This window comes from Pongo pygmaeus, chromosome X (assembly GCF_028885625.2).
Source record: "Pongo pygmaeus isolate AG05252 chromosome X, NHGRI_mPonPyg2-v2.0_pri, whole genome shotgun sequence".
NCBI lineage: Eukaryota > Metazoa > Chordata > Mammalia > Primates > Hominidae > Pongo > Pongo pygmaeus.
Window position 1 is genome coordinate 111,880,139 of NC_072396.2, and position 24,384 is coordinate 111,904,522.

The window sequence follows — 24,384 nt, forward strand, 5'->3', positions numbered from 1 at the left end:
AGTGGGTGTACAAGAGAGGGAGGATGGGCAGCAGAGTGCCCAGCAGATGCGAGAAGCTAAGATTATCTAAGTTTGTGGCCTCTTGGTAACCCCCATAGCAACCAAAACTGGTGTCTGCCATTTCACTGGTATTCATTCAGTCAAACTCTGCTAAAGAATGAATAAGCTCAACATGGCAACCTTGGGAAATACACACAGACCAAGTTACTGCCTCCCACTTGGTAAGACCCAAGCTTTAAAGTGAGTTTCCCCAGGGTCCGGATCACCAGACATTACTTAAGCCCCTAGCACATGACAGGCATTGGGAGTAGGGAGATGAACATCACAAGGATCCTGCCCTTGAGGTGTGGCCAGGCTGGCAGGGGAGATGTTAGGTTTGCCTAAGCCATCTCCAGGGGTCTACTGAGGTGTGGGCTATGGTTGGGGAAGAGAATGAAGCCCCTAAACCTCCTCAGGGATGGGGCTGTTGCCTTCAGCTCCCAGAACTCAGCACTGCCACTAACAGAACTAGGCAGCCCCACTGGCATCTTTCTCCATGGGGTTGCTTCTACAAACGCAGCTCAGAGCTGCCTTTTGGGGCTATGCTGGCCACTTTAGCTGGCAAATTGGGAGCTTGAAATGAGTGAGGACTGGGAGAAGGGGTGAAGCCACCGTAGATCCCCCTTTCCCTTTCTTTCTTAGTGTCTGGCAGTGAAGCCCCCTCAACCACACCCCAGCAAGGGGAGAACAACTTTCCTTAGAGCTCTCCCCCACTCCCACACTGTCTCCTCCCACTCTGGGAAGCCCAAGGCTTAGAGAAATGAATCCAAGTAATTAACTAATTAATGAATATGGATGGCAAAGTTGCTGAGGTTGCTGGAAAACACCCTGTTGCCGCCAACACACACAGCCCAGCCAGGTACCCGCCTCCCACCATGGGCGAAAGGAGGCTAAGGAGAAACTATGGGACTGTATCTTCCTAAGGCTCTAGCTGCAGCAGAAGCATCCACAACGCAGCAGCCCCTTGCTCAGTGCCTGGAGACCAGCTCATGGGTAACACATCCCTTTGCAAGAACGGCCTCCTCCAATCCAGCTGGGGCAGCAATCTGCTCAGTTGCTCAGCATCAAGGGTACTCTCTGTGGTCCAAGGAAGTCTGTCTGTAGGGCTAGCCCAGTGCAAAGTGCAAGGCTGCAGAAGATGGATGGATGGAGATAGGAAAAGGGGATAGAAAAGGAGAAGGAGAGAGTGAGAGGCACACACAGCTGGCAAGAGCCCATCTCCAGCTGTTGGGCGGGCTGTTTCCTTTGATAAAGCACTTGGCAGTACTCCCAGTTCTGTAGTTTCTGGCCTGCGAAAGCACACCCGGAGCACGAGCCTGCCTGTGGGAGGACTTCAGCCTTGCTTTGTTTTCTTTCTTTCCTTTTTTTAAGCTTTAGAAAAGGCCCCTCCCCTCCCAAGGAACCTTGTCCCTCCCCCAACACCTCGGCAAAGTGAAGTTGCACCAGCAGGTGATGTGGGCTGGGCTTCCGGGTGCCTTCACAGAAAGTCAGTACCACAGAGCCATGTTAAAGGGCCTGGGACGGGTGTGCAGTTAAGTCTCAGCATATACTTTCAGGCACATGTATTTGAGAGAGAGAGAGAGAGAGAGAGAGAGAGAGAGTGTGTGTGTGTGTGTGTGTGTGTGTGTGTGTCTGTGTGTGTGTGTCTGTGTGTGTGTGTGTGTGTGTGTGTGTGTGTACGCGCATGCGCGTGTGTGGTGTTCAGGAAGGGAGGAGGGAGCGGAGGAGGGAGGGAGAGAGAGAGAAAGAGAGAGGGAGAGAGACTGAGTTGTGTGTGTCTGAGAGGCTCTGCTTGTTTGTTGTGGCTGATGCTGCCTTCTGTGTGGCACATCACCACTGTTCTCCCCGCCGAGGCTCCTTTCAGCTCACTAATGCTTCCCTGGAAGGCCTGGGAAATAGAGGGAGTCCCCGTGTCACATGATCACGCAGAACAACAAGCCTCTCTGCTCCCTGGTCTTCTGGCTTTGTGGAAGTCCGTCTCTCCCCCTTCCCCCTCCTTCATAAAAGGAGCAAGGGAACTTGAAGGCATCCAAGGTCCCTTGCAGGGACCAGAGCCTGCAATGTGGCAAGTCTGCCTGCCCCTCCCTGTATTTACAGTCCAATGACCCAACGCCCCCAGACCCCAGACAGTTTAACCAGTCCCCGCAGGGCCTCCCTGCGAGTTTCCCAGATTCCTGAGGAGAACCTGATCCCGCCCTGGGATCAGTATGGGCTCTTCACATCATCCCCGAGAGAACCCTGCTCCTCGGGAGCCTGGAGAGCAGCGCCCGTTCCCACAGGCAGCCAGCCCCACAGCACCTGTGGTTGGGAGGCGACCTCCCAGAGTCAGTGGTGAGGCCGCCCAGGGAGAGGGCCCTGTGGCCGGGTGGGAAACACGAGCAGAAGCGACAGAACTTCCCTTTGCCAGCCCAGGCTGCCAGGATAGCCCTGGACACTGCCCCTTCTGACCCACTGCCCCACCACGCCCATCCAAGGCTGGAGCCAGAGTGGCCTTGGCCCTGAGTGACGGGAGAAGCCAGTTCAGAAGAAGCAAATGCGGCACAACGACATACACAGCCTGGGAACTTTGCACCAGCTTCCACACTGGAAGGCCTCAAACGTCCCTTGTTCCAAACAACCCCCCATACCCCCAACAAAAGTATTTACCTCACGAAGAAAGGGAGGGCGCTAGACTCACAGAACAGACAGCAGAGCCAGAAGGGCGATCATCTAGTCTGACCCTTTCATCTTACATATGGGGAAACTGAGGCCCACAGTGAGGAAGAAACTTTGCTGGCTAGCAGAAGAAGTGGCAGTAGAAGTCAAGGTACTTCCCCAAACACTTCCAGGTCCTAGCCATGGTTGAAAGAAGATATACCAACCTGAGGCCCAAGCAGGTATTTCGGGCCCCAGAAACAGTAGTCCTGGCTCCAGAGTTGGATTTGTGAGCTGAGGATGGCCAGGATGCTTGTGTGGTGCAGGGAGCACTCTAGACCCCTTTACTTGTCAATAGACATGCCTGTTGACACTGCTGGGCCAGGTGGGCATCACATGTAGGGCTCGATGTCAAGCCTGAGCTGGATTGAAGACCTTTGCTCTTCCCTGCCCTCATTCTTTCTAGAGTGCTCTTCCTACCCAGGGCTCAAGCTCTGGAAGGGAGGGGAAGCATGGCCCCAGTTTTTCCACTGGTTGTGGGTGAGGGGGGAATCAACAGGGGAACAAACCCAGGTCTGCAGCCTTTACCACTCCTTTGGGATTCAGATCCCACCTTGCTCCTTCCCAGTCCAGATTTAGTAATACTCCAGTTGAGGCCCAAGTGTGTAGCCCGAAATGAGTGCAAGAGAAGTGGGTGGGTGGGAGTGCCCACCAGCTTTGAGAAGGTGATAAGCCATGGGAAACTTTCTTAACATTTAAGCCTGCTCCGTGGCCAGACTGTAGGTAGATGGCAAGGTTCACTAAGCTGACCCAGGTATGCCCAGGCCAAAATTAAATCAATCAGGTTGATCGATTTAATACATGCTCAAGCCATGGGCCAGGGCTGAAGCTGAAGCCACTGGTACTGCTGCCCTGCCCTCTCTGACATGGCCAACCTTCCAATACTGCCAGCCGCTAACCCTTCACTATAGCCAGTGTGGAAATAGCACACTATGTTCCGAGATAGGGTGACCTGGATATCTGGGAGAAAATCCATTAAAATGAAGAGCTCAGGCTGGGTGCAGTGGCTCACACCTGTAATCCCAGCATTTTGGGAGGTTGAGGCGGGCGGATTGCTTGAGCCCAGGAGGCAGAGGTTGCAGTGAGCCGAGACCATGCCACTGCACTCCAGCCTGGGTGACACAGTGAGACTCCGTTTCAAAAAAATTAAAATTAAAATTAAAAAAAAGCTCAGCATTAAAGAAAACGGTGCCTACTACTTTCCATACTTACACACATGCTGTGAAACCTATTCTAACCACTTTTATTCTTGTTCTTGTTGATGACTGTGATACACATGAAACACTTAGAACAAGGTCTTCTTTGGCCTTCCACACATGAAATTCTGCACCAAGGTTCCAGACAGTTGCAACTGCCACCTAATTTCTCCTAAAGCCAGAGCCCATCATTTTATAGGATATTTTGGTTTGTGCTATTTTGCTCCTGTGGATGTATTCCTTTATAATTGTTCTTGAATGATTTTTTCCATGTATATCCCATCTCTCTAACTTGACCCAAAGCTTCTGAAGGGTGGGAAGCAGGCTTTTGGTGTTCTTTTTTTGCTCCCCTCCTCCCTTCTCCTGTGGCACCCAGTACAGTTGTGTGGGCAAGAAGATGGTCTCAATGGTGCTTTTTCAACTCAGTAATAACAATTGGGGAGGCCAGTATAATTTCTGAATTCATCTGCAAAGTGCATCCAGTGATGACGGAAATCTGCAGCTGGATGTATCCGTTGCAGCAAAGAAAGAGCTATTCTTGAAGGGAGGGCCACCCAAAGCCAGCATGTGAGTTGACTTAACCACCCCCTCCCTGTCCCATCTTGATGAAATAACAAATAAGTAGTTGGGACAAGGGTGGGGTGCCTCACATCAAGCAGCCATTAAGCCTAGGAGCTGGATATTCCATTCCATCCCAGCATCCTCTCCTCTGTTTCATCCATCTCTTTGGCAACAGGATTTTAGGCTGATTTCTAGGTTCCTTTCCAGAAGTGGCAGTCTCCCTGAATCTGGCCACTTGACTACATCAGATCCAAAGAGAGTTACTGATAGGAAATCATTTGAAACTGGATATCATGTTTGTTCATTAATGTGTATTAGCATATACCTTGTTTATGGGTTTACCTATGAGAAGATACAAGGGGACTGATTTTGGTGGTGGACACACATTTATGGATGGGAGCCGTGAATAATTAGGAATATTTTACCTAAAATACCCTTCAAATCAGAACTGTCTCTAGTTTGTACTTCTCTCCTGCTTTGCAAGTAGCTTTACAGACTGAGTAGCTTGAAATTTTAAATTTCTAACATGAAGAATACAAAAGTAGCCTGAGACCTATATTGTAGCTAAAGACTGAGAATTTAGCTAATATCTTGAAAGAGAGAACCACTTACTATTAACCAAGTCATTAATTAGGGTCATGTTTGCACTTCAATTGTCAGCTCCAAACATCTGTTTGTCTAAACCAAGGTCACTTTAGTTTATTACAGTTATAGCCACTGGTGAGATAATCTGCTTAGATTTCACAAGTATGTGTGAATTGCCTACCTCAGCCCTTATTTTCACAGAATAAGAGTTCTCTTGAAGGCACAGGGTCAGACTAAAGATAATAAATGATTTTCCTTCTCAATAGAACTAAAAACAAGGCTTTAATTAATTCACCAAAATTCTAGGATTGAATATCTATATTACATTTCTTGACGATGTTAATCTGTCCAAGGGTGACCCACAGGATTCCCATTGATCCAAGAACAATCTTTAGGCAGACATTTCATTGGCTTGGAGATTGTTTCCCAATCATTGAGCCCTGCAATTCTCACTGGCGGAGTCACCCCCGCTTTGTTGGAAGAGACTACAGGTGGCCTGGGAGAGGGGGCACCTCTCTCTGTATCTTGTGAAACAGAGAAAGGAGGGACACATGGTACAAAATGTCTCCCTAAGAAGGAAGAAGCAGAGGCAAAGAACTAAGGAGGTCTGGGAGTGCAGAAAAGGGAAGAGGGGCCAAGATGGTTCTCCCAGGCAGGCCCAAGATTGAGGACAGTCCAGACATATACATTCTCACTAGACAGACAAGACAGACAGACACACACACACAGACATATACACACTCATGCATGCACACACAGGCAGGCACACATACCTCCTTCACATATGACTTCGTCATCCTGACTCTCCAGGAGTACTACTTCCATATACAGGATTTGACTCAGATGGAGTCACACACAGAACACCAACCCTCCCGGATGCTATACTTCCAGCTGTCCCTTCACAAACACAGGTAGGCCCCCATAAGTATATTTACCACACATTTTTCCATACCTTTTTGCATACAGCATAACACATGTTTTTTTACCTACACCCTCATCACTCCTCAAGTCCCTTCCACCCACTCAAGTCCTGACATATGTACGGAGTTACACATTCACACATTCATGTGTGTCCTCCTTCCCAACAAAGGCAAAAGGAGTCTGCGCTCAATACATTCTTTCTTCTTTCTTACTTGGTGGATTACATTTGAAGGAGTGACTGGACAGCTAGGTGAACTGGATAAATACTTTTTCCAATGGTTCCTAGCATGATGGAAAAGTCCATCAAGGACATTTGAAATCCCTCACACAGTTCACTCCCTTGGCCTATAGACAAGACACCAGTGGTAACCTTTAGTGACTGCCAAAAGCTTCTAAGATTCTCTTAGTCCTGCTATGCTAGCTGACCTTTGCAAGGAATCTTGGGTATTCCAAACTAAGAACATTTAGTATAAGAAACAAAACAAAAACAAAATCTTTCCCTGATGGCAATATGAAAGTATCTGTCCAAATTAGCAGGCCTGGCCTGCGGCAAGACGGTGGAGAAAGAAAAGTTGATGTGAAAGCCCACTCTGCTGTGTGTCCTCTTGCAGCTTGCTTAGTCCCCCTTATCACACACGCCCTGGGACCGCATCTTGTCCCCTGCCAGGCTTACTCTGTTCTGGCCAAAGGCGCCTAGAACTGGGAAAAGGACTTTTGGATTTGACTAGAAGGAAGTCATGGGGAAGCTTAGAAAGAGAAGTGGGTCTGCCAGATCTAAGCAGAATGTAGTGTGACATCTAAGTGGTGGGCACTGTGATCTACGCAGTGCAGTGTGCACAGAAAACCTAGCGACCAGTGAGTTTTTACCCAGTCCCGCCAGCCTGCCCATTAAAAAGTTCAAATGTGGCTCGGCTGAAAAGCAATCAGATCTGTTATTGACACTGTTTCATTCTGAATAGCACAGAGGACTAAAGGCTTTCTTTACTTAGTTCATTAGTTAGCTAACAAGCATTTTTCAAGCACCTACTGTGCATGGAGCACTGTCCCAGACACTCGGCTGTTGCCGTTGCTGCTCTGCTATTGAATTTCTAAATACAGGCTGTTGCCAGACATCCAATTTTCTGAGTGCTTGCTCTGACAGGGAACAATGACTAATGAACCAAACATCAGGGAGGGCCCTCTGATCTCCAGCACAGAACATGCCCATAAAGGCAGATTCTAATTTGTTCAGCAAGCAGCTGCCAATTCTGGGATCTTAATTACCTGGAGCAGTTTATGTGGGTGAATCCCCTTGGGAGAGAAACCCTGAACCCTGTCTTTCTCATACCCTATCATACCCCAGGCCCTATAAGTTGCTTTAACTCCCAGCCACTGCATATGAGTCCAAGGTCCAGGCCACAGCAGTTCACCAGACAGGCATTCCAGGCACTGCCCACGGCCTTCTTCACACCCATGCACACACACCCCCGCACACACCCCTTCACACACATGCACACACATGGAGGGAGCTGTATGTAAATAGTGGAAAACTCAATGGGCTGCAAGTCAGGAGACAGGGGTTTCAAATCCAACTCTGTTTCTCCTTCTCAGTGCGACCTTGGGCAAGACTTTTCTGTCTCTGGGCTTCTATTTCCACTTCTGGAAAATGAGGGGCTGGACTAGATGATGTCTATGAGCCTTTCCAATTCTAGCACTTGAAATTCTGCTCCTCAGAATGAAATGAGGCTCAAGTGAGCTGTGTGACAAGATCAGATTTGTGGAGTGGGGATGAGATAAGGTAGGGCCAGTGGTCAGCTCAGAAGCCCCAGAAGCCACCATCATGGAAAAGGAAAAATCGCTGCCTCCCTGGGTCAGCCCTTCCCAAAGTTCCATACTGCTTCTGAAATGGTTCACAAATAAGGCTGCTGGATCTGGGGCACGGTGGGATCTTCCTCCCTTCTGCCTCATCTCCCTCCCCTTTCATTCCTTTTATAACCCTTGTTCCAACTCTTGTTCCCTTTAACCAGCCCATCAGCTCACACTGACTAGTTCTCTTAGCAAACTCTTCAGAAAGGCCAGCGATTAAATGGTCTCAAGAGTCTCCTGAGTCTGTAAAATGTAAATAACAGCCCCTGCCCTGGTGGCCTTCACAGGCTTTCCAGAGGATCAAATAAGATAGAGTCTGTGAAAGTGCTTTAGAAATTGTCAAGTGCTATGCAAATGCGAGGGATTATTATTAATGATGGGTGGGAAGGCAGCCACATGATGTGAGAAGCAGAGTGCCAATCTGCCTGCTTTGCTTACCATCTTAACTGGGTAAAGGCATTGGCATTGCCACCCTATAGCCAGCTTGTAGTAGGGACAGTTATTTGCTTAGGATCCTCCCCCACTGGACCCCGTCTGCTAGCAGAGGGCAGAGCCAGAGGGAAGAGGAGAAAAGGACAGGACAGGTCAGGCGCGGTGGCTCACGCCTGTGATCCCAGCACTTTGGGAGGCCGAAGCAGGTGTATCACCTGAGGTCAGGAGTTCAAGACCAGCCTGGCCAACATGGTGAAACCCCGTCTCTACTAAAAATACACACACACACACACACACACACACACACAAATTAGCCGGGCGTAGTGGTAGGCACCTGTAATCCCAGCTACTCGGGAGCTGAGGCAGGAGATTGATTGAACCTGGGAGGCAGATGTTGCAGTGAGCTGAGATCACACCATTGCACTCCAGCCTGGGCGACAGAGCGAGACTCCGTCTCAAAAAAAGAAAAGAAAAGGACAGGAGGACAGGAGGCGGTTAATTCTGATATGGAGAGAGAAAGGCCTAGAGTAGTGATTTTTTTTTTTTTAGAAACAGTGTCTTGCCAAGTTGCTCAAACTGATCTTGAACTTCTGGCTTCAAGTGACCCTCCCACTTTGGCCTACCAAAGCACTGGGATTACAGGCATGAGCCACCATGCTTGGCAGATTTAAAATAGAATCTCACATAGAAAATCCAATTTATAAAACAGACAAAAGCAGAGCTACTCAGGGTGAAGTTGGGGTGATGGGCATGGGGTCCCACTGGCTGAATCCTCCACTTGTCCTTGAGATCACTCCAGTGGCACACACTGTAATTGGGAGTGTTGAGCAGGAGCCCTTGCTTAACACCTGGTTCTCCCAAGCATCTCCAGGGGGCAGCCACAGCCTCGACACTGGAGGAGTTGGGGTGCAGGGCACAGAGAAGGAGGGAGAGAATGCTATAGAAAGGCAGACAGAGTTACCTACTCAGCAGCTTCATTGAGTCTCCCCACAACAGGCCTACATCCTCCGGTTACCCTAGAATGGGGTTGCAGCTTTAGCAATTGGTACTGGAAGGCGTATTAAAAATGTGGATCCAAGAGGGGCATGGTGGCATGCGCCCGAAGTCCCAGCTATTTGGGAGGCTGAGGCAGGAGGATTGCTTGAGCCCAGGAGTTCGATGCTATTGTATGCTATGACTGCACCTGTGAATAGCCACTGTACTCCAGCCTGGGCAACATAGCAACATAATAATAAAAATGTGGATTCAGAAACGGGTTAAACAAAGCTGTGGGCCAAGTGGACGTGAGCAATACTCCTGCTTTCTCGCTTAGTTTTCTTTTTTTGGTGGTGTGGCGGAGTGGGGAGCAGTTGCTCCCTAGGGTGAGTCTGCTGAAGCAGCACCTTCCACCTGTGGTCCCACCATGCATAAGCATCCCTGCCATGGTGAGAAGGCAGAGGCTAAAAGGAATTGGCCAGACATCTTCAGGTGGGCTCAGTGGCCAGACAGGTAGAAACCTGACACCAGCTCAGAAGCTGAGCAGAGGAGGAATGCTGGAAGTGGCGGGCAAGAAGGCAAAGCAAGGACGGCGAGCAAAACTGCAGACCCAGCATCACAGGCAAGGGGCATTGGGCCTGACCAGGATTAGAGCCCAGAAACAGGAGACAGAACAAGGAGAGAGAGCTGGGGAGATGGGAGAGGGGGCGGCTGAGAACAGCTCCCTCATGAAGCACTTGCCCCATTTTCCCATCCTCCCCACCCAAGGAGGCTCAACAACAGGGCACATCTGACTAAGCAGAAACTGATCAGATACTGCAGGTAGGTACTCATTGCAGGCTCCAAGCTGGATAGGGGTATGCATGCCCAAGACTTTCACATAGCCAGGAGATGGGTAGTAGCTGACTCCCTGAGGCAGACAGCACAGTGTCAGGGATTTTGTTAAAGTCATGGAAACTGGGAGGATAGAATCATAATTCTAAGGTCACCTTAGAGTAAATTATGCTGGCATTCTAGAAACATCTGCTGCTGGTATTTCTATATTATTAAAGCCGTTTACAAAAGCCCAGCATCTTTCTCTAGGAGATTCTTATTCCACATGTGTCTTCCCCTGATTCCTTTTCCACATGTGATGGCCTAGAGCTACTTCTCAAATTACCCTGAGGTAGCTGCTCCAGAGACATGTTTGCTGTGCCAAGGCTGAGCAGGAAATGGGTAACCCAGAGCAGAGGATCAGCAGCAAAAGCCATTTGTGCTCGAAGGAAACAGGAGCATTTGGAATTCCGGTGTGCTTGGGTGGAGGGGAAGAGGTCGTTATGTTGACCCAGACAGTCTTTGTCCCCGTTCTTCTGCAAAGGAGCAATGGGACCATCTCGGAAAATGTGCTGGATGACAGAATCACTTGGCGAGGGGTTACTTCCCCTGCGTAAGCTGTGTGAGTACAGACACCGGGAAGGAGGTGGGGAGAGAGGCTCCTGAGGGGCCTAGAGGGGAACAGAACTCAAGGAGGAAAGAAGAGCAAATGAGCCAAAAATAGCTTTTCAACAGACCATTCGGAAGGACTGTAACCCTTACTCTGTAAGTGGTTGGAGTTCCTCCCTTTAACCGAGAATGGTTTTGCTATTACAAGTAATTGCCTCATGCGTGTGTTCTCAGATATTTAAAAAGTCAACTGAGTCAGGTATGCACGAGGGAGGATTTCCAGTTTCTTCCCTACATCTTCCATAAGTGCCTGCCTGGCTGGTCAGGGGAGGGACCAGAGGCCTAGGTAGAATTCAGCTACTGCTCTGCAGGCTAAACTGGGGACTTCACCTAGACAAGATTTTCTCAGTTCCCTCTACTTAAGTCAACCAGATTTTCAGGGATGGCCCTACACATAGATGGACAGGGTGGCTGCCTGCGTGGTATGATTTGAGGGGATAAAGGTCAAAGGCACCATGACCCAAAAGCTCAACTCTACTTGCCCTGGGCTGAACCTGAAATCCTCACTTTGCTTACTCCTTTTGAAGGCCCAGGTTTAAATAAAATTGCAACTTGGGAAGGGGAGCACATTCAGCTACTACAAGCTGTCTACACCTCAGCTGGAGTCATCATATCACATTCGCATTAGCAGAAAGTAAGGCCTCAAGGCCATGGTTAAGAGGCAGGAGATCAGGAAAGTTTTGGAACATGAGCTATCATCCTATAGTTGAGAGTCCTAAGCACCGGCGGGGGGTAGCATGAAGAGCTTGTGCTAGAAGGGAGAAGGAGCGAGAAAACGGAGTGTGAAAAACAAAGCCTACACTGTTCACCATCTGTTTTCTGAGGGATGAGCTTGATTCCTCTATCCAAGCTGAAAGTGGTTCTGATTTGGCAGCTAGATTTACAACAAGGGAGACACAATCTCCTCTCCAGACTGAGGCATTTACCCAGAATTCATACTAACCTCTTCCCATGTAATACAGGGACCTTGTGCTGGTGAGGAGGAACCAGGTCTGGAGCCTGGGTGGGATTCGCTTTCCCTACTCAACTTCAAAGCCTGGCATGACCCACCCCTTGCTTTCAGAGGAGGGGAATGGTGAAAACAGTCATTAGTTCTTTGTTATGGGTGGTGAGTTGGGGGGTGATCTGCCTCCTTGGCCAAGCTTCCTGCCCTGGAGACAAAGAACAAGGAAGGGAAGCACAAAGAGCTATGCCTGGAGGTGTGGACTTTCTCATAGCCTGTCTCAAACAATGAGTGGGTGCTCCCAAAGAAGGCTGGTTTTGATTTTTCAGCTGGAGTCCCTTTGCATTGGAGAGGTTAGGAGCCACCTGGATGGATGAGAGCCCTAAAGATGGAGCACTACTGCCCAGTTTAGATTCCCCACGGACACCACTGGAGCCTAATGAGGTTGCCAAGGGAGCTGGCCCGGCAGACTTGCAGAGGAGAAGGGGCATGAAGAAAAGACTCCGTCCTAGGCTTAGCAAGAGATCCCATATCCAAGATACGCACAGCAGGCCAGAATGTAAAAATCAATTCACAAAGACAGCAAGAATTAAGTCTAGACAGAAACCAACTGAGTGAACTTGTTGGTCTCTGTGGGCTGCAGGAACCAGAGAAGCCCCATCCACTCAGGTTGCCACTAGCTTCAGCCATGGTGACATGGCATCAGCTGCAAGCCTACTGTGGCTGGCTCAAGGGCCTGGGACTTGTCCCCTGGGCCTCTAACTGCCAGGCCAGGAGCAATACAAGCCTCTCCTATCCTTCCCTTTACCTACTGCCTGGCCACTGGCAGGGTGCATCTGGCTAGCTCAGCTCTGTTTTCTTCAGTGCTTGCTGAGCCAGAGAGGAGAGAGGAGGGAGGATGGACTCAGGGAAGGGAGGAAGGGCCCGGATACTGGCCTCCTGAGGTAGCATAGATTCCCCATGAATACACTGCTGACTATGATAGGTAGCATAGATTCCCCATGAATACACTGCTGACTATGATAGGTAGCAGTGCTGCCTCTTCCAATTCTAGCACGTCTGGGAGTCATTTCTCAGCTCACACTTCCCTCCTGTGACAGATACATAAATCCTTGGCTGAAGAGGCTGCCGTGCCCCTTCCTGTCTCAGATGTGATTTTCCTCAGATGAATTGCGCCACCTCTTTCAGACTCACATGGGGTCAGACGATCAGACCAGGCACTGTGATACAGCCATCAGGTTATAGTTAGGAAGAAGAAGGGAACTATCGATTTCCTGGTAACTCCTTGGATCTGTCTCCCCAAGTCAAACTAGGTACCATTACGCAGGCCCCTTAGGTCTTTATGGACAAATCCACAGAATCCACAACCATATGACATATTCCAAAGGCACACAGAAATGACTTCGGTATGCTTGAAAATCAACTCCCAAGTATTTCTAGGTGGCTTTTCCATTTTGTGAAATAGCAGTGGCAATGCTTGGTCTCAACTTAGCTTCTCCCTACATCCAGTTTCTTCTAGTTTCTGTATACTCCAGGGGTGCAAGCTTATTTTCATATCAGCCCAAATAATTAAGAAGGCAGATCTGCTGAAAAAAGTTAGACCCATGGTGCAATTTCTTTCTTCCTTTTTTTTTTTTTTTTTTTGAGACGGAGTCTCACTCTGTTGCCTAGGCTGGAGTGCAGTAGTGCGATCTTGGCTCACTGCAACCTCCGCCTCCCAGGTTCAAGTGATTCTCCTGTCTCAGCCTCCCAAGTAGCTGGGATTACAGAAGCGTGCCACCACGCCTAGCTAATTTTTTTTTTTTTTGCATTTTTAGTAGAGACGGGGATTTCACTATGTTGGTCATGCTGGTCTCGAACTCTTGACCTCATGATCCACCCGCTTTGGCCTCTCAAATGCTGGGATTACAAGCGTGAGCCACCACGCCTGGCCCACCATGGTGCAATTTCAAAGCTAGCTAGACATGATGTTTCTCCTACATTATCTCTTATTTTGGATTATCCATGCCACATGTCCTATGTTACCCTAGCCATGTGAAACTCAGCCATACTTGGATTTGGAATCCATTTGTGAGTGGGTAATTTATTTTTGAAAAAACTTTCTTTATGCACTACTTGGGCTGGTATCAAAGTGATCCTGCACCCCAGAGTTCCCAGAAACTAGCTAGAAGGTCGGTGGGGGGCAGCCTGGAATTTTGTGATTGCTATAGATAATCCACAAAATGGATAATGAATATAGGAATAATCAAAACTCTACCCAGATACAAGAATGGGGCTATGTGGGTAGGCAGCTAACAGCAGAGGCTGCAATGAGTCGCTAGCACACAATTTACTATCATTAAGGAACAAGCATGATCCTGGATGCTCCAAATAGGAAAGAAGCTTGTAGGAACTATGAGGTCATCTTCCTTCTCTATTCCATGGTCATTGGCCACTGACGAAATCTTACACAGCTACAGTTTCCTGTAAAACAGCTAGCTCAGGGGGTTAGGGCAGGTGATTGCGTCCTCTGCAGTTCAGTTAACCCATTTATGACAGAGATTGCAAATTTTTTTTCGTGAAAAATCAGACCTTGGCGATAACCTTGAGCAGTAGGATATAAATAACTCCCACAAGCTGAGCGTTCCAATAATGGAACACCAGGCATAAACGGGTTAATTTTGCTCCTTTCCTAACCTGCTATCTTGCAAATGTGTGTCACTGATCAGAGGATGGATTTGGGTGACTGGCTAAGGGCAAAGGTTTTCATGCCACAATCTCAGCTGTTATAGACAGAATGAAATCTCTGGTGGATAACTTGGACATTATATAAAAGATGGAGGAATGAAAGTTAGTTCAAAGTTTTTTCTTTAAAAAAAATGGATTTAGCTAATTTGGAAAGTAAGACCAACAAGGGACGGGATAACTACAATTTAAGCATATTAAATTTATTAAGCATAGGAAAGCTGGAGGACAGAATTAGGAGGAATAATGTCAGAGAGCAGAAGTTGTTAAACACTGGAATGTATGACCAAAGGACTTGTGGTATTTCCTTTCTTGGAGGTGTTTGAAGATCAACTGTCTCTGCTTGAGGCTTTTGCTAAAAACTGTTCAAGGGACTGGCCAACATAGGAAAGACACACAAGGCTCCTGAGGTGTAACCCAGACAGAAGGCAGGAGACCAGACCCAGAACCTTCATCGTCTTTTTGCTTCTCTCCAGGGCTCGCCTTCGTGAAATCCACAAGGTGAGCCCTGGGAGGAAGCAGGACTAATAATCATGTTTTGTATCACAGGGAATGGAAAGAAGTGGACCAAACATATTTACACACAGCCTATCATAAACTCCTGGTAGAAGTGGGAACTCTCTTGTATAGTCTGATTTTGTACACATTTCCCACCAAATCTTATCCGAATCTGTCAGGAAATCAGAGCAAGTCCATGTGAAATTGCCACAGTGACATATTTCCTGTCCTTCTACTGTGACTTTGTGCATTCAGAGAAATATTGTAACCTCTTGACTTGCTTCCTGGAAATACCTCCCTTAATTTGGGTTGAATAAAGCCCGTGAACAATGCCAAGAAGAAATCAATGGAGGCTGGTGAGGACAGACCCACCAATTCTCCAGTGCCTATTTCCCCATGTCTGCCAGGAAAGTGGTAGAGACAGTGCCTTCAACCAAGGGAAAGGCCTGCTGCTAATCTGGAGTGTTGAGTGTCATGGGGCAGAGCAGGACACCGGGGACATAAAAATAGCAGGTTGCTCTTACACTTGGAAGAAGGCTGTCAGAGGGGGACTTCAAGCTAGGTATACATGGAAAAGACCATCTCAAACCATACTGTATGGCTCCTGTTACATATCCTCTGGCCCCTCTTGTCACATGTCACACATCTGCTAACACACAGTGTAGCAGCATGTTCTTGACTCCAGTTACTTGTCTACCACTATCAAGATTTTTTGTCATATCTGAGTATTGTTATTTACTTAATATTTACTGTAAATTAACTTTAAGCAGATTCCCTTTTTAAGAAATTGCCTCATCCTTAGAAATAACATTTTTTGAGATCATGGAGTGTATGTGTTAGCTGTATATTCCCCCAATACATGTTAAATAAATAAATAGCTATAAAAACAGAAAAACAAAGTTAGTCCACGTACCACCTAAAATCATCTTGCACACCACCAGTGTATGTTTACCACATTTGGGGAAACAGTGCTCTCTGTATAGTGCACACAGATGGTCCCCACCGCCAACAAGCACTGCTTTATTTCCTTCTCCAATGTAAAGCCGGCCGGGCTTTAGACTGCTGCTAATGGCCAGGATACGGTCCTGAGCCTGCCTCCCTCCCTCCTTCCTCTCAGGGCCAGGGCACCGGCCGTTATTATTTTTCTCCTTTCAGGTGACAGCCCCAGCCAAGGCTGGGGTTTGCAACAGAACACAGGGCCCTTATTCCTGGTCAAGTGTTCCTTCCCTTGAGCTATTTCCCTTGCCGAGAATTCCACACTAGACTTCACTCAAGTCGGCCAGTGCCCTCTGTGGAGTGGACTTCCTCTGCTTTAGCCCCAGGGGCTGCATCAGCTGGAGTGCCCCATGCCCACATCAGTAACCTGCCTGTCCACGCGGAGCTCACATAGGCCCCTTGGAGCATGTGGTGCCCCCAGCTGGGAACTTGTTCTTCCCGGGGAAGCCAGGGGCCACTCCCCTCCTTCTAGAGTCTGCTCCCCAGTGTTCAGGAGACAAAAGAGCCCTTCAGTGGGAACAGGAAAGGAGGGACCAAAGCATTCTGTGGGCAAGATGTGTGCTGATTTTGACTAAACAGACAGACAGTCTAACAATCAGGGCCAACCAACAAGGCAAGTGGCTTGTATGTAGATTGCCTTTGAGCTGAGGCAGCGTGTCCACCCTCTGGGAGTGCTTTAGAAAAGATTCTTGTAGCAGCTGGGAAGTTAACATTCTTCTGTGGCTTACAACTTATTTTGTTGTTGTTGTTTAACAGATAATCATCCCTAATCCCTACGCCACTCCCCGGTCTAATGTGGGAGTTCACAGGGTCTCTGGATACAGAGTCCTTAAAGGAGTGGAACTGCTCTGAGGGAGGCAGGGCTGAGGCCAGGAGCTCCACCCACCCAGCCCACAGGTCTCCCCTGAACATCCATCACCCACTTGGAGATGCCTTCTATTTAGGAGGAACTTAGCTTGAAAATTCTCTGATGAGGAGATACAAGCCAGGTGATGAACAAAACCCTACAAACTTTAAAAGAAACATATAGATTCTTATTTGCAACCTTGTTTCCAGATGTAGCCCATATTTGGTGAGGGCTGTGGCACAATCTACCTCTCCTCTTTTTGTCCTCCACACACTCTCCCCCTCCCCTTCCCTCCCTCATATTCACCCTTGCCTCTGCTCTCCTACCCCAAACGCTCTTCCCTTTCCCCCTTTCCCCTCCCCTTCCCACAGCCCCTAAGGCACCAAGGAGGACCCTAAGGGTTCTTTGAAAACCATTGTCCTGAGGGAATTCTAAGAGCCCCTCTCTTAGGAATCTATAATTGATTAAGATTAACTTCCAGCCTGGGCAACATGGTGAAACTCTGTGTCTACAAAAAATACACACAAAAAAATTAGCCAAGTGTTGTGATGCACAGTCCCAGCTACTGGGGAGGCTGCTTGAGCCCGGGAGGTGGAGGCTGCAGTGATCTGAGATTGCACCACTGCGCTCCAGCCTGGGCGACAAAGCAAGACCCTGTCTCAAACAAACCAAACAACAACAAAAGATTAACTGAGTGGCCAGAAGTCACCCAATAAATTATTGTTGAAAGAATGAACAGAGCCAAGAAGAAGGAGGGCTAGCAGGGAGGGAGGAGACTGTGCAGTAGTGAGCACACTAGGCCTGTGGGCAGGTGTCTGGACAGGGGGAGGGAGGTTCTTCGTCTACTCACTCTCACCATCACACTTTGCCCAGCACTGTAGACACTGGTGGTTATGTGGTTGGCGGAGCACATTGTAGATGATCTGTGATATAGGGAGCCCTGAGATATTATGCCTGGCCTGGAAAGGCACTCTCTGGTTAATGGAACGTCACCTGCTATGGCTTAAGAGACTCTCACCATGTAACACAGAGAGGGATGACTGATTTTGATGGAATTTTAATGCCGTAAAATGTACCAGATATCAGCACCCACCAAGCAGATTGGCTTTTGGTAGCTCATATGTGCATTATTTGGGGGAGAGTAGCTGTATATAGCAGCAGTCAGATTCTCAAAGGGACCTGCACTGAGTCATGCAACAGTAGGCCTGGTGAGAGTGGGGATTTACCAAGAAAGGAGGTTTTCAGAAAGAGGGCCAGACCAGTCTCTCTTTGTAGATTCACTTTTTAGATCTGGACATCACTATCTGAAAATCCCTCACAATTCAATAGAGAATTTCTGCAAACACACACGTAAAGAACTCAAGAAATGCATTGTGCATTCAGTGCTGGCATTTTGGGGCACATGGGATCACTGGGAGACATGTGGTTAAGGAGCTTATTAACAACTGCACATTAATGACACCTCCAAACACCCAGATTCTTGTTACTAATCCGTTCCAAGCCCATCATCCTTGATTTTTTTTTTTCTTTTTTTGACATGGAGTCTCACTCTGTTGCACAGGCTGTGGAGTGCAGTGGCGCAATCTCGGCTCACTGCAACCTCTGCCTCCGGGGTTCAAGTGATTATCTTGCCTCAGCCTCCCGAGTAGCTGGGATTACAGGTACAGGCCACCACGCCTGGCTAGTTGTTGCATTTTCTTTTTTAGTAGAGACAGGTTTCATCAAACTCCTGACCTCAGGTGGTCCACCCGCCTTGGCCTCCTAAAGTGCTGGGATTACAGATGTGAGCCACTGTGCCCGGGCCATCCTTGAGTTTTGAAAATCGACCTTAATGTTCTGTTCAGCCAGGACCCCCTCTTGGAGTTATGACTCTTATCCAGGTACTACCTTCTCATTCTCTTTTTTTTTTTTTTTTTGTCTTATGTGAACTCCCTCTCCCTGCACAACGCCATTCTGACATTCTGGGGTTCAGTGACTTATTCATCCAAGTTTCCATGCATCCCATTCTCACATATCAAGACTTTAGAAACATAGTCTTCCAGAATATCTGCGTTGAAAGAGACCCTAGAGACCATCTTGTCTCTCCCCTCTCCCATTTTGTAAGTAGGCAAAGAAGCCCACAGAAGGGCAGGAGTTACTTACTCAAGCTCAAGCATCAGATTGGTGGCAAAGTCTGGACTCGAACCCAAATCTTCTGGATCCAAATCTGACCCACTTTCTACCACCTCGAGCTGTAGCTCCTCCAGGAACTGTGCCTCCTCCCCAAGCTCTGGGTCCTCCCCGAGTTGGGGTTCCTCCACGAGCTGGGGCTCCTCCAGCCTTTCCACCTTCATCTCACAGCTGCCCAAGCCTTGATTACCTGGCTGGGGATGCTTCTCTCCTTTCTTTTAGTACAGTGCGCTCTCACGCTCTGGCTCTCTCCTCTCTTGCTTGCGTTCTCTCCCTTTCTCTGTAGCTGCCGGGCTAGGGTGGGACAACTGGAAACTCTAGGCTTAGAAGAAAAAGTGCTCAAGGAGCCTCAGGGCCAGCCTGGGCTGGCTCGGCTGTGGGGGCGGGAGGAAATTCACTGTCCTGAGTGTCTTCAGGAGCTCCCAGGTCCTGAGGGAAGGCTGGAGCTCCTGGGGCAAGCGCTGCCCTCGGGATCTTCTGCCGAGACCGGGCCAGCTTCCTAAACTAACTCCCAGACTGAAGGGGAGGGCCGGATCCTCCGGGAGAGCCCAGACGGCGGCTCTGCCAGCCAGCCCCTGTGGTTGGAACTTTCAAAAAGACCAATGTTTCAGCAACTGATTTCTTTTCCAACCCGAACAGCAGGCCTTTCTGTCCCCCTTGCATGACTGTGGCTGTGGCATGCAGCCCCAGCCTAAGCAGAAGCAGGATTCCAGGGCTGGGGCTTCATAACACCCAAACCATTGGTCAATTCTATTAAATAAAATCAAATTTTAAAAAATCACCATTTTTGGCATCAGGTGTACCCAAAGCTGGTCTCTTGGCATGGAGATGTTGTGTACCTACTGGGATGGGATGCTGCACAGCCGTCTAGAGATGAGAAGTCGGAAGATCATTGGATCAGAAAATCAGGAGACATGGTTTCCCTTTGCAGCTGGTCACTAATTGGCTGTTTGGTTTGGGGCAGGTACACACCCCACATTGGGCCTCAGTTTCCTCATCTGTAATGGGAAAGGGTCAGGCAAATGGCTGAGAAAACTCCTACCAGTTCTGAGCCTCTGCGTCTCCAGCTAAGGTGCATGTGGAGGTACAAGGTGTGGTCACCAACCCTGAAAAGGGAGAGGCTCAGGAGCTTGAAGAGAACGTCCCCAGGCCCACTGTCCTCTGAGATCTTCCCCAGTTGCTAGCAATGCCAGTAGGGCAACTTTGTGCTTTCTGTGGGTTTTGATCTCTGGTAAAAATTTCAAAGTTTTCCACAGCTCCCTGCTCTCCCCTTCCTGAAGAAGGGAAACCAGAAGTGTTCTCAGTCATTTATACCTGCGTGTGAATGAAGAAAGTTGAGACAGCAAGCCTTGACAGGGAGAAAGCTTGCCAGGCTGGGTTTCAGGTGTCATCTGGCTCTGAGCAGAAGAGGGTATGTGAGTGACAGAGCAAGAAGAGGACTGGTGAGAGAAGGATTTCGTGAGAGAGGGAGGCAAGGCCAGCCAGATAAGGTTTTGTTCTGGTACCACATTTGACTTGGCTAATGCTAATAAAGAGACACTCAGTGCTTTCTAGGAGCGTCCTCTCACTTCACTTTCCCAACCACATCACCACCAATTTCTAGTAGTGGAAACTGAGGTCTAGAGAGATTGTCACTTGCCAAGGTCACGGTCTGTCAGTGGTATCTATTAGACGCAAAGCATCTGTGCTTCATGATCACATACTGGCTAATGTCCTCTGCTCCTTGGTGGCCTCTCCAGGGCCTTGTGAGGGCAGAGAAGCCCATCCTAGCTCCCCACAAGGGCTAGAACTTCCTGCCCCTCTGAAAGAGGGACAGGGAAAAACATAGTGGGACCCTATCTCTCTAGGATCCTGGCTCCCCAGGACTGGGCTCCTGCTCAAAGGCCCTGTGGCACACCTTGCAGCTAATACTAGAATATACCAGGAAAGCCTCCCACATTTAAAGAGGAGACGGAGGACGTAGAATTCTGGAGACATGGCCACTGCTGGGGGTCAATTTCAAGTGCAATTTTCACGCATTAGTTCTTTCTTCTCTTCACTGACCTCCATCCTATACACCTGGCAAGTGATGAGCTCTTCACAGTCTTCCTGATCCTGATTTTCAGCTGATGAGCCATTATGACCTTTGGAGAGTCACTCGCCTAAATCAAGGCTGCCTGATTTTGGCAGTGAGAAAATTTCTCTGCTCCTAATCTGACAGGGCTTCAATGAGCCGGAGGAGCTTCAAAATCCACATCTTAGGGCATTAGCAGTGACTGGGTTCATTTTGCCTTTCTGCTACTGATTTTTGGGCAAGAACCACTCACAGCGGGGCACTTGCAGTGCCCCATGTCTTTACATAATGAATTTTCTTTTGTGGATTTTCTAATTCTGGGTGAAGTCCCCTTAGCCTGTGTTCTCCTGACTTCCTGCACTTTTCCTTCATTACCATCAATTGTAATGATGTTGCTATTTGTGTAATTACTATTTGATGTCTGTCTCCACCACCAAATTGTAAGTTTCCTGTGGCAGGGATCCTACATGGTTTGTTGTTTGCCACTGTACCCTTTGTATTCAATTTGTATCCCCTATGTCTAATCTTGTTTGTGTGCATGAAGAGGAAAACATTCTCCTCTGCAACAAGTACTTGGGGTGGGCGGCCTTACTCCAATGCCCCCAGCAGAGGAGTGTGCTCTAAAATTGTTAAAATGTAGAAGATGGGGGGCCCCCTTGAGACTAATTTATCCAGGAGACAAGAGAGCTGAAGGATGATAGAAGGGGCCCTACCAGCTCCTCAGTCCATTCTCCCACACTATTCCAGTTACAGGAGAATGTATGCTAGTTTTACTGACTTATCTCCAACGGAAATTTCATTGACATTTTTATTATAAAAGTATTTTCATGAAAACACCTTCACCTTTCACACATACACTTTCTTTTTTCTTATAAGCACCTGGTCTTGACCCCTTTGCTTTCCCCACCTGTCTGTCCACTTCTGACCATGGTCCTTATAAAACCAAGACTCTCACACTTTTATCCAATTCTTTATCGCTACTGTCATCAGCTTCCCCATATGTATAAATTACATACAACATCCCTTGGTAATTTTGTCCAGATCCTCTGAATGCTTGTAGTCAGGAAGTTCTTTCTGCTATCTAATCTCAATTCTTCATGCTACAATGTAGGCCTGTTTCCTCTTGTTCTCTTCCCAGCGTGGTTGGGAAACAGCTAGTCACCATCTCTGAGTTGTGACTTTTCTTATATTTGCTTTAAAAAAAAAAAAAAAAAAAAAAAACCTGCACATGTACTTTTTTTTTTTTTTTTTTTTTTTTTTTTTTTTTTTTTTTTTTCTGAGATGGAGTCTTGCTCTTGTTGCCCAGGCTGGAGTGCAATGGCACGATCTCGGATCACTGCAACCTCCGCCTCCCCGGTTCAAGCGATTCTCCTGCCTCAGCCTCCTGAGTATCTGGGATTACAAGTGCCCACCACCACACCCAGCTAATTTTTGTATTTTTAGTAGAGACGGGGTTTCTCCATGTTGGTCAGGCTGGTCTCGAACTCCTGACCTCGTGATCCACCCGCCTTGGCCTCCCAAAGTGCTGGGATTACAGGCGTGAGCGACTGTGCCCGACCCGTACTTTTCTTATATTTGAAGACTGACCTCTCTTCTTGCTCTCTACCACCTTCCACCCCACCCTTAAACTTCTTGTAGATCAATAATCTTAGTTCCTTTAGCTTTGCACCACAGGTCCCTAGAGTCTCGTGTTTGCCTCCTGTTGGCTAAACAAGTCCTGTTGGCCTTTTCCTGACACTTCACAATCAGATTCCCTTGGATCACACTGGGCTGTTAGCTATCACCTGCCTTGCCATTGTGGAGGGCAGGTGATACTCACCATTTGAGACACGGGCTACCTCAACACTTTCTGGGGCCCCTTGATCAATTTATTTGTCATTCCCAGAAGAAAGTCTAGCCTCCCTCCCCTTCTGCATTCAGGCTGTTTTTCAGCCTGGACAAATATCTGATATTTGCAGCCCAGAAAATTTACACCTTGGGCCCCAGAAAGGAGTGCAGCCTGAAGCTCTGTGCCCCACTGCCTCTGTACAATGAGAAGCATTCCTAACTCAGAAGGAAGCCCGCAAAGGGAAAAGAAAACCCAGACAACCCCCCATTTCTTTTTCCTTTACAGTAAATAATTTACAAAAACAAATTTTCCTTCCCACAGGCTATACCCACTTTATCACTGGTCCCCAGGGCTAGCCTTTACACATTTCCATACTGTCATGGACTATTTTTAGCAAAGGATGACATTAAATACTAGTTACCCCATGAGCTTCAAACTCATCTCTTCCTCTTGTCAGAAAATTGTCAGTCCTCCCCTTTGGGACCTGCTGGCTACTCATGGCCTAGAGATATTTCCAGGGGTGTGAGAACTACCTACATGGTATGGCTTCAGTGGTTCCTCAGAAAGTCTTCTATCTGAAAATATCACCTTCGGCCTGGGTCTGATTATTAGAATTTCAGTGCTAGAGACTCATTTCTTTAGCTCAAATATAACTTCTCCAGGAAGGCTTTTGTGACCTTTTGTTAAACTCTTTGACAGAAGTCTATTCCTTTTGTCTCTTGGCATCTAGTTTGTAACTATACTTCATTAGCGTGACTATCTGGTTAATGCCTGTCTCCCCCACTCCGTTGACTGTTCTATGACAGCTTTCGTGTGTTTCCCATTATATCCCCAGTACCTGCCACCGAGTCTGGCACCTGAAAGTGTGCAATGAATATTTGTTATTGACTGATGCTATTCATGAACTTAAACATGAATTCTCCAGAGTACTGGTGGGAAAGGATGTGGGCACAGGTGTGTCCAAGACACTAACCTGGGGAGAGGGTCCCAGAGAGTGAGGATGGAACGTTGACCATGAACAACACCTTTCTTCCCCAGTTTACCTGAGACTGCTTTCTTTTGCCACCCTGGTTCTGTCTCCCTTCCTGTCAGCTTGAAGCTTCTTACCTTTCTCAACCCTACCCTGAGGTTTCATTTATAGGGTATCTGGGAAATGGGTTTGACCAAGGTGCAAACAAGGTTAAAATGCCACCCTGCAGGGCCATCAGCAACTTTTTTTTCCAGAGAGACTTGGGTGGATTATCTATATATTCTCGTGGTAGCACCTTGACACACCCCTGCTTCTGTTACCCACCTCAGAAGGGACCTCGTGGAGACTGAAGCCAGAGATGCACAGATAGGAAGCCACAGCCCCCAGGCTCCTCTGGTGCCCACCCTCGACTGCACCCCTTGGTTCTACCCTGCTCAACTCTTCTTGTTCTGCTGGGCTTTCTCCAGGATAAGGGGGAGGTGCCTCCCTATTCCCAGGCCCTGAAGGCCTCTGCCTCCCCAGGGCTAGACTAGGTTCCCAAGGAGAGGGTACTAGGGTCCGGCTTGCCCTATGTCAGAGAGGGGCAATGAGGGGAGGGCCAGAGTGGGCCTTTCTCTCTTGATCCT

At 48.2% G+C, this 24,384-nt stretch overlaps 1 protein-coding gene across 6 annotated transcripts in view; it reads right to left on the reverse strand.

Moving 5' to 3' along the window:
* TSC22D3 (TSC22 domain family member 3) overlaps positions 1-24,384 on the reverse strand; it is a 64,191-nt gene that overhangs the window by 27,442 nt on the left and 12,365 nt on the right. The window contains exon 1 of one of the 6 annotated variants that reach the window (XM_063660763.1): positions 18,881-19,005. The exons of the other annotated variants lie outside the window; for them this stretch is intronic. Within the exon in view, the coding sequence (XP_063516833.1) occupies positions 18,881-18,894 (14 nt within the window). The 5' untranslated portion in view covers positions 18,895-19,005. Of the gene's footprint in view, positions 1-18,880; positions 19,006-24,384 lie in introns of those variants that run through there. 6 annotated transcript variants of the gene reach the window in all.